This window comes from Halichoerus grypus, chromosome 14, assembly GCF_964656455.1.
Source record: "Halichoerus grypus chromosome 14, mHalGry1.hap1.1, whole genome shotgun sequence".
In the NCBI taxonomy this organism is placed as follows: domain Eukaryota; kingdom Metazoa; phylum Chordata; class Mammalia; order Carnivora; family Phocidae; genus Halichoerus; species Halichoerus grypus.
The window spans coordinates 25485613-25496071 of NC_135725.1; the positions used below are offsets into that span (position 1 = coordinate 25485613).

At 43.2% G+C, this 10459-nt stretch overlaps 1 protein-coding gene across 2 annotated transcripts in view; it reads left to right on the top strand.

Moving 5' to 3' along the window:
• Positions 1–10134, top strand: part of NTRK2 (neurotrophic receptor tyrosine kinase 2) — a 323196-nt gene extending 313062 nt beyond the window's left edge. For both annotated transcript variants that reach the window (XM_036113468.2, XM_036113467.2), the window contains 2 exons: positions 3322–3480; positions 4288–10134. In XM_036113468.2, the coding sequence (XP_035969361.1) occupies positions 3322–3480; positions 4288–4473 (345 nt within the window). In that variant the 3' untranslated portion in view covers positions 4474–10134. The remainder of the gene's footprint in view (positions 1–3321; positions 3481–4287) is intronic.
• Positions 10135–10459: the final 325 nt, after the last annotated feature.

Genomic DNA, 10459 nt, shown 5'->3' on the forward strand with positions numbered 1-10459 from the left:
TTGTGAAGTCCAAAAGCCATCCAGTCGCTGTGACTGGAATGTGACAGTAATTTGTAACAACGGTGACTCTATTCCCCCCACCCCCTTGGTCTACTTTTGTGACATGCTCCAAAATCCTGAGAAAGGCCTGCAAAAGAAATGTTCAGAAATGTTCTAAATGGGTTTGGAAAACTTGTGAACCCTGTCTGAACTTTTATTAGATTCTCCCACCACTCACCCGTTTGACATCAGAACAAGGAAAGCATTATTTATAACAGCATGTGTGAAATCCCAGAAGGGACTCTTGAAAAGAATTAACGTGAAAAATGTGTCCCAAAGAGACTGCAAGCATAAAACAAATGATCAGATGGGAAAACATGTAAATCAAAAGTGGAATCTTTTTTTCTCCTTTAAAGGAAACAGGAGCTTTTTCTTTGGCCATTAGCAACACGGGACAGAGAAACTGGGAGGGTCGGGGCCACCATCGGAGGAACCCCAGAGCACTTGTCCCTGCAGAGCGAGGCACAGAGGAGAGTCGTGTGCACTGGCTCTTCTTAATGTCTCCAGAATGGAGGAGATAAGATAGTAAAGGTTACAGGGAAGGGAGAGACACCTTGAATAAATTAGTGCATTGGAATTCACCAAGCACTTTCACAAATGTTGTCTGTTTGAGTGTTTACCTCACCATCACCCTGGGAGGTATAAGTTGTATACCTCATAGTTGGAGCAACTAGTCAAGGGTTTGGCAACTAGTCAAGGACACCCAACGAGGAAATGGTGCCCTGGGACCCAGCTTCTAACATCGCAATCTGAGGGTTGTCCATGACATTACCAGCGTGTATATGCAGGAGTATGGAAAGCATGGTATCTTGTTAGGTTAGCACATCCCACAGTGGGAGTTTAGCTGTCTGATTCTAGACGTATGGAAGCGATTCTCTGACTCTCTCTCTCTCCCCACAAACACACATTCAAATTAGTTTAATTCACTAAGTTAAACAAAATTAAATCTGTTTTTTTTTTCCGCCAAACTCCCGAGACACGTTAAGAAGACTCTGTGCATCATGACTCTCCAAGAAGCGAGGCAAGTTACAGGTTACAGCATATTTGGCATGTCTGACCTAGGAACTTCTGTGGGGAGCTGGCTCTTAATGTTTTGAGGGCCCAGTATCCAAAAGGTTACCACATGTTTGTCCATAATGTCCTAGTTCTCTTTTTATCCCTCACAGACCAACTATATCTTGATCATAAATCTGGATTTTATTTATTTTTTTTTTTTTAAAGATTTTATTTGACAGAGAGAGAGAGACAGCGAGAGAGGGAACACAAGCAGGGGGAGTGGGAGAGGGAGAAGCAGGCTTCCCGCCAAGCAGGGAGCCCGATGCGGGGCTTGATCCCAGGACCCTGGGATCATGACCTGAGCCAAAGGCAGACGCTTAACGCCTGAGCCACCCAGGCGCCCCATAAATCTGGATTTTAATTGCAATATTCCCATAAAATAAATAAATATGTCTTTTTCACTAAAAACCTGCTCAGAGACCTCTCACTCCACGGGACTCTGCACCGTGTAGCTCCCTGCACCCGCCACAAAGCTTCTCCTGGCTGCTGGTATGTGGGCTGCCAGCACCTGAGCGGATCATTCCACGTTGGTCCTTGGGAGTATCTGGAAACAGGGGAAACCCCTTGTGTATTGGCACATTTCCTTTCCCAGAGTCCTGAGCCCGTGGGGCTCCAGGGCCGGGAGCCGGGCAGTTCCTCAGCAGGCCAGCAGCACCAACATGGCGTGCTGAGATGGCCACCAGCATCCTTTCTGGTCCGTCAATGCCTGTGCCACACAGGTTCTGTTTTGAATACTGACCCTGATGGGAAGTATTGACATCACCTCCAGGCATGCCCGGGCAGCTCCATGAAGGATATCTGTGCCCATGGAAGCATAGCTGCCTGTTACTGCCTGGTGAGAAGTGAGAGACAGAATTGAAAGCCGCTCGAAGGCTACCCACCTCTACTTAGTGTCTGAGCTGGGGGTGTGTTCAAAGCTGAACAGTAAAGATATGAGGGCACCTCACCCCTGGCCCAGGAATTTATGTCCCTACTTGTCAGATCTGGAGTCCTTGTACAGAGAAGAATGGAGGAAAAAACCCCACAGGACACCCTCCTCCTTTGACACTCAAGCTCTCTTCGATGCTAAGAGCATCGCTGGAAATCGCCAAGCATGTTACACATCCCTGACACGCTCAGCTCCTTGGGCTCAGGGGTTGGGCAGCATTTTTCAGGCACCGTTAGTCTATTTCTTTCCTTTAATGAGTCAGAAATGGACACTGACGATTGTAATCGGGCATCCGTCTGAGAACTCAGGGGCTGACGGTCTAACCCCTGCTGTCTTTGTGCTCACCTGTCACCTGGGCATCCGGCAACACGTTTGGGCTGGTAGTGCTGGGTTTTCCAGCATGAAAACCGGGACCCACCACCCACAGGGCTACTGTGCAGAAATCTGATCATAGTTTTAAGTCAGACAGCCCTGATGGGCTACAAACCGAAACATGAAATTCTTAACTTTTCTCCAGGAAGTCGGAAATCATTATCAAGTGTCCTTGTCAAACAAAGTACCATATGGCTGGGGTAAAGCTCTTGCCATCTAATGCCTCAGCCTTACTGTTTTCATAAAATGGACTTTCCCCAACTGGATCTCTTTATTTTTGTACACAAGCTCAATTGTAGTAGAGGAAAGTCCTAAGCTTGGGGTCCGAAGACTTGACTTCTTCGTGTCAATAGCAACCTGTGCCTCCGTTGCTTCATCTGTAAAATGGGACTAATCATTTTTGCCCTGCCCATGGCTGGGTTGTGTGAGGGCATCTGAGGCAGCCCTGTGCACTCATCCTAAGACCTGCAAGTGGAAGGAAGCTCCGGCCTTGCTAAGAAAGTGGAGTCATTTGGTGGATCATTTTGGACACAGCTTCCTACTTGTTTCCTGGCCAAAGTTAATTAGAAGACCGAGTTACCTTCATACCAGGAAGCACGTGTGTGTGTGTGTGTCTGTGTGTTTTATCCAGGATGAACATCTGCCCCATCGTCATCTCTTCCTGCCCTATCTAGTTACCAGAAAGAGAGAACAGCAAAAAAGTATGAAAAAAATACTTTGACCATTCTTTGCCCTCTGTCTCTGTTGCTGGTTTCTTATAAAGAAATTGTATTTCCCTCGTGTGTTTATAAATAATTAAAATTAACAAACACAAATAAAGGAAAGGACAAAAGTGCCCCCCCATTTGTATTCTACCCTTCTTCCCCTTGATGGCGGGAACTTGGTTTTTGGGTGACTGATGCCTCCTTTCTCCCCCTCTCCACCAGGTCGGTGGCCACACAATGCTGCCCATTCGCTGGATGCCTCCAGAGAGCATCATGTACAGGAAGTTCACCACAGAAAGTGATGTCTGGAGCCTGGGCGTCGTGTTGTGGGAGATCTTCACGTACGGCAAACAGCCCTGGTACCAGCTATCCAACAACGAGGTGCGCAGTGGGCTGGGTGAGACCCCAAGGGCTGACGTCCAGAGGCGTCCCTCAGCTGGAGGCCAGGAGACAAAGTTGTGTGGCTTTGTGGGGAGCAGCACCTCCCACATGGCCTCTCTATACCTAAATGTCATGGCCAAAGTCCAGTCACTCCCTGAGTTTAAGAGTTCTAGAGAAAGAAAAACAGCGTTTGCTGACATATTTGGGACCCGCCAGTGATGGGACAGAGGAATCGCTTTGTGCTGCTCATCTGGTAAATTTGTAGCAGATGTGGCACCTTCAGAATCCAACTAGTTTTTTTTGGTAGTATTCCAATAAGGTTTTAAGGCTTTTTTTTTTTTTTTTTTGCACATTTCACTAGAACATTCTAGTGTTTTATTTTCCCATTTCAATTATTTTACAACTATTGTCTATACTTGAGGCATAGCTTCTTGGTCAGGCACCTCACATCCTCTTCAGGCCCACATCTGTCTTTTATCCCAACTCCACTCATTTCCACAGCTTGGAGTTCCCTTGTCAGTCAGCACCCTGACGTGAAAGTTCCAGGCTCCATCGAAGGCCAGTAAGACTAAAACACATTGGAATTCCAGAGTGAGGTGTGGGAGCATCCCACAGAGAGAAAGCATTTCTCCGCCAGTTTGGTGACATCAGTGTGCCTAGAAAAAGGGATATAAACCAATGAAATTAACCATGATTTACCAACCTATAATAATTGTTTAGGGCAGCCCTCTCCTTGCACGGACATTTGTTTTATTGGCTTTGTTTTTCTTCTTGTCTGATTCTGTCTTCGATCTCTGTCCTGTCCAGGTGATAGAATGCATCACTCAGGGCCGAGTCTTGCAGCGACCTAGAACGTGCCCCCAGGAGGTCTATGAGTTGATGCTGGGGTGCTGGCAGCGAGAGCCCCATATGAGGAAGAACATCAAGGGCATCCACACCCTCCTTCAGAACTTGGCCAAGGCATCTCCGGTCTACCTGGATATTCTAGGCTAGGGCCCTTTCCCCCAGACCGATCCTTCCCAAAGCACCTCCTCAGATGGGCCGAGAGGATGAACGTCTTTTAACTGCCGCTGGATGCCATCAATCTGCTGTTCTTCACTCCGACAGTATTAACAACAAAGACACCGAGAGGCTTTCAGAGGGAAGCCATGTGCACTTCTCCATCCGTAGACACAGTATGAACTTCTCTTTGGCATTGTCTCTTTCTCTCTTTCCACCTCCCTTGGTTTCTTCCCTAGTTTTTGTTTTCTCTTCTTCTTTTTTTTTTTGGTCTTTTTTCTTTTTTGGTCTTCCTTGCTTCATAGCCCTTACCCCTTCTTTTGAATCAATCTGGCTTCTGCATTACTATTAACTCTGCATAGACAAAGGCCTTAACAACCCTAATTTGTTATATCAGCAGACACTCCAGTTTGCCCACCACAACTAACAATGCCTTGTTGTATTCCTGCCTTTGATGTGGATGAAAAAAAGGGAAAACAAATATTTGACTTAAACTTGGTCACTTCTGCTGTACAGACATCGAGAGTTTCTATGGATTCACTTCTATTTATTTATTATTATTACTGTTCTTATTGTTTTTGGATGGCTTAAGCCTGTGTATGAAACAGGAAAACTTGTGTTTAATCTGGGAAGCCTTTATCTATGGGAGATTAAAACCAGAGAGAAAGAAGATTTATTATAAACCACAGTATGGGAGGAACAAAGACAACCATTGGGATCAGCTGGCGTCAGTCCCTACTTAGGAAAAACCCAGCGACTGTTAGCTGGGAGGAATGTATTCGGCACCTTCCCCTGAGGAGCTTTCTGAGGAGTAAAAAGACTGTTGAACTCTGTGCCATGGACTATTCTTTTCCCATCACCAGAAACACTAGGGTGTAGTCCAGAGAAAAGATGGCTTCCATGAGACGCAAGATGGCGCGTCACACACCCGGACAGTCTTGTCTTTGCAGGTCATGGTGATAGCACTGGTTTGTCTTTCCAGGTGTTGTCCACTGAACCTTTGTCGAGTTTAGCTGAAAATGGGTGAATTCTTGTCCAGAGATCGTTTCAGGGTCAGGTGGGAAAGCCAAAGACTTGGAAAAGATAGGACAAGCTATAAATTCGGAGGCATTATATTGAACTTTTCAGATAGCTGTTCCCTCCGACCCCTCCCCTCCACCCCACCTGTCCTTTAAACTGTGCAAGCAAAATTGTGCATGGTCTTCGTCGATTAATACCTTGTGTGCAGAAACTACCGCTCCAGACGTCGTGCCCCTGATATGTAGAGCAGATCCGTAAAAGGTATAACTTATATAATTAGGGGAAGCTAATGGAATTCATTAGCTGAGTATAAATGTCTCTGGGTCGTATGGTGGCGATGGGTTTTAGCGAATATGGACCCTGAAGCCTGGGTGTCCTCATCCACATCGAACGGACTGTGGGACTGTGGGAAGGGCAGACTCAGTCCCCGAGGGAAAAGAAACCTCACCCTGGGGGCATCACATACATTGATGTTCAGTGTGCACAGGCCAAGACCCTGCTCTGGGCTCTGGTTGGGAGACAGGTTTCATTCCCAGTGTACTCCATTGTCAGTATGCTGTTTTGTTTTTTCCACTCCGTTAAAAGAAGTAAAACTTAAAAAAAAAAATCAGGCACAGCATGCCAATGGGAAGCTATGCCCAGACCGAGCTTTGGAGGTGTGCTTCTGGGTATAGTCGTGGGTTTTGTGAAAAGAGGTTGTAAATTTAAATAGAAATTTACAGTTATTTGGATGATCGGTTTTACCAAGGAAGAAAAATATTTCTGTTCCTCAAGAAAACTTGCTACCCTCTGTGAGGGGAATTTTGCTAACTTGACATCTTTATAACACAAGACAGATTGAAAGTGAGTGATTTTAATTCATCTTAGGACATTTTATTTCGTATTTGTTTCTGAAGGTGCAATTGCTCTGTTTCGGTTTTGCTTGCGCCCTTAATTCCTGGAGCACCTTATTTTCCATTTATAGGCTTTGAGAGCCCGTTCTCAAAAAAAACAAGTGTCAATTAACAGAGAACAAAAGGAAACCGAGTAGCATCAGCAGTCAAGTGAAGGGGGTTGAACAAGATGAACCCTACAGTCCCTTCAAGTTCTGCACTGGCCTATGAGACACAGGAGTTGAGTTGATTGTTCTCTTTGTCGGTGAAAAAAAAAAAAAACCCTCCAGAATACACATAACAATATAACGAAAGCCATATCTCCATGATATATACCTGCACGTATATATCCTATTAAGGACCCATGGTACTGTTAAAACACTGTGGCACTCTGTGAAGCAGTAAAGAAGGGGCAGATTTGTACAAAACCTTTCTAGATTCCATCAGTGATGACCTGAACACCTGCACAGGTTTGTCATTCTGCGTGACTGGTCAGCTGCTTGGGGGCGGGGGGGGGGGGCGGGGTGGGGAGAAGCTGCAAGTTACTTGTTTTATTTTAACAGAGAGCAAGAGATAACTACGCTAAGGGATCAAATTCAAGAAGGGCTGCACAGTTTTAAAGCAAGGATTTGTTTAAGGCAAATGAGAAGATGGGAGCATTCTATTCCATTCCAATGTGTTTTCCTCTGAAGGAAAAAAGCAAAAAACAAAAACAAAACAAAAAAATCTCCTTACCTTCTGACAAGTCCCTCAAGGTCTTGAAATTAAAGGTTCTATGCAAGTGCAAAGTTTTACAGTTATTTATATTGCTGATCATTATTATTTTTTTCTCTGTTGTCTCAAGAGTATGCGATTTCAGAGACGTCTCGCATTGAAAGAATACCAGATTGAACGAACCACAGAATAGCTTAAAATAGTCATCGCTGTTCTTCCACCATCCCCTCTTCTCATGCTCTTTTGGTTTTTAGAAAAGGAACATCCTCGTTCTGAAGTGTAACAATCACAGAACATGGCCTGCTACCCAATTTGTGAAAAACTCCAACAGCAATAGGGACGAACCTAATTCTCTCGCCCAAACTCAGTCTGACCATTGTTTCCATTTACTGATTGTTTCATAGTTTTCCAGGCACTTTTCACATCTGTTAGCCAATTATTCCCATTTTTTATAAGTGAGGAAATCGAGGCTCGGAGAAGTTGAGTGGCATGCTAAAAATCTCCAGGCTCGCATCTGGCACCAGTGGGATTGAATCTAATTGTTCTGACTCTGAAGTTCATGATTCTGTCCACTAGAGACTCCAGGATACAAACGGTCCAAGAAAGCAAGCACGCTGGTAAACTCACGAAGCAGGACATGGTTGGAAGAAGAAAAGAAAATACGTGAGATGACAAGCAGCTGAAATATCATGATATATAATCATGCTTATAGCTTCAGCTCAATCCTTGTACACTGAACCAGCATCATAATCAGGCTTATTTAGAAAACATTTTGAACTATGCTATAAAAGATCCTATCAGAATCCATATTATACATATGTGTTCACATCCGCGCTACCTGTGGTATTTTCATGTATTTATATGTGTGTTATAAATACTTGATTTATACATATACAGACACACAGACACAGGGTGTTTGTGTGGCTTATGTATAAATGTATAGGCACACAGTACTAGAGATAATGATAAGTAGGGTGCAGTATGAATAATTTGCTTAAAATCTGCTAAATAACCAAAACTTTTTAATGTCCCATTGCGGTTAGTGCTTCCATTCTCCATGTGGGTAGGACTACATCGCACTTTTCAACTCTGTGCAGTACTGCATGGGTGGAAGACATATTTAAGATAATGTGCTTCCCAAAACAACTGAATCAAAGCCATCCCACTACACTGAGTCCTTTCCCTGGCTCCTTGCAAAGGAGAATGCAGACTGAAATAGATCTCCTTATGTAAAGGTCCAGGAAAGGAAAATTGATTTTTTTTTTTTTTTTGGTCATTGGTTTGCACATTTGCGTTATGCTCACCTTGTCCCACTGTGACCCCTTTACACTTCTGTTCAGAGTCCAAGCATTCCAGAAGAGAACCAGAATGTCGGGAGCCCAGTGTCTCACAGGCCAATGGTGAGAAGTCCAAGACCCTACTGCAAGGCGAGCGACTCTTAGGAATTCCTATATCTGAGTGGGAATGCAAAGCAACAACAATACAAATGCTGTCCTTTGCAAAGAGCCATGACAAAAGGATCCCCTGGTCAGGAACAGATGTTTCTTTTTAACCTTCCCTTTTTGCAAATTGGATCTTCTATAATGCCAATAGTATTAAATTGTATGTCTAATTAAATAAATGACTCCGTACACACACACCCTCAATTCTCTTGCTCGCTCTCTCTCTCTCTCTTTTTTTTTTTCCCTCCCATTTGAGGATTTTCATTTCCAATGTTGAGTTCGGTTTCGCCCATCACAGAAAATCTCACGAGGGGAATGGCCGGTGACCCAATCCTCAGATGGCTAATGGAAGTTAAAGCACTTCCTTCACAGTGCATAACTGTGGAATGCAGAGACTCCCAGGTTGTGATAACAAATGTTTTTCTAAAAAATTCGGGGCAGGAGAGATTCGTAGTTAAATACGACAACACATGAAAGGGTATTTTCTCATTGTCGGGGCTGGAATGAATCACTGCTGCTCAAGTCAAAGGTTCTTGAATATTCTTAGTTTTTGCATTGTGCCCACTTTCTCCTTCTACCTTTATTTATGTATGTATTTATTTATTTATTCATTTATTTATATATATATTTTGGCTCCATTCATCACAAACACAAAGCAAAGCAAAAAAATATATATATATGTGTGTATGTGTCGCAGGCAAAACACTGTGAAATTCACAACAGCAACCAAGCAACTCTTTTGCCATCTTAACATACGTCTCAGGAGACGAAACGAGAACACATGGGGATGTCATTTTTTTAAGTCTATGCATTCTAGGCCAGGTCCGTGTTTGTTTTCTTTTTTTTTCTTTTGGTCTGTGCATTAACGAAAATGATCCTGAGTGAAGGTTGGCTGAACGTTCAACATAATGGAGCAAGCATAATAAAAGCTGCTAATAGCCACATGTTTGGACTGGAAAAAAAAAATCAGAGAAAATGAAATGAAATGTATAAAGGCCTACATCTTGCAGCTTGTATATCTTACTATTGCTTTAATAATGTATAAAACAACTGGAAATGTTTTAAATACAAGGTCTTTGAATTAAATGTGGATTTTAAATATGTAATCCCTTGACAAATGACCAAATTCTTGTGAAATATTGCTCCCTGCATTCATTGATCATTACCTATCACTTACAAATCTGCCGAGAGATGTGGACACTCTCTGCATCTGCTTCTGTACACGGAGAGATGTTTGTATATATCCAGGCCATATACACACACACATATTTCAATATCTCTCTGAAGATATATTGCCCCTTAAATTGTGACCTGGTATTTGGAACCCTCTTTTTATTTGCTTTATTTTCCTTTTAATGTGACGTCTCTGTGCTAATACTTACTGGTTCTTGTTTTGCGATCTGTTTTGAGGTCCATTGCTTTACTAAGACCCACTGCATCTTGGCTGATTTCAAAGTGACACCAGAATATCAGTGTTTAAAAAAAAAAAAAAAGTTTTGTTTGTAAATCATGTGACCAGCTTCTCTCAACCTGACATGGAAAGTCTCTTGTACTACAGTGTATTTAATAAAAATGATGTCTTACAATAAATAACATCCTCCAAAAGAGACACTACAAGTTACATGATGATTACTTTAAAAATGTATAGCATTTTCACAAGGCATGTGTGCTCTTTTTTTCAGTCTGTCTTTTTTCTGTCCGTCTGTCTGTATTTTAATATGGTCACTGCAGATGCCTGCAGTGTTCATTAGTTGAAGGCAAGAAGAGTATGTGGCCTTTGGAAGAAGTTCCCTGGCTCATCCCTCCATAACCTGGCACTTTCAACTTCTACCTTGGATAACTGGAACATCACTGTCCAATAGAACTTTCTGTGATGACACAAGTGTTTGACCTGCCCTGTCCAATGTGGCTAGTTGGCACTTGAAATGGGGT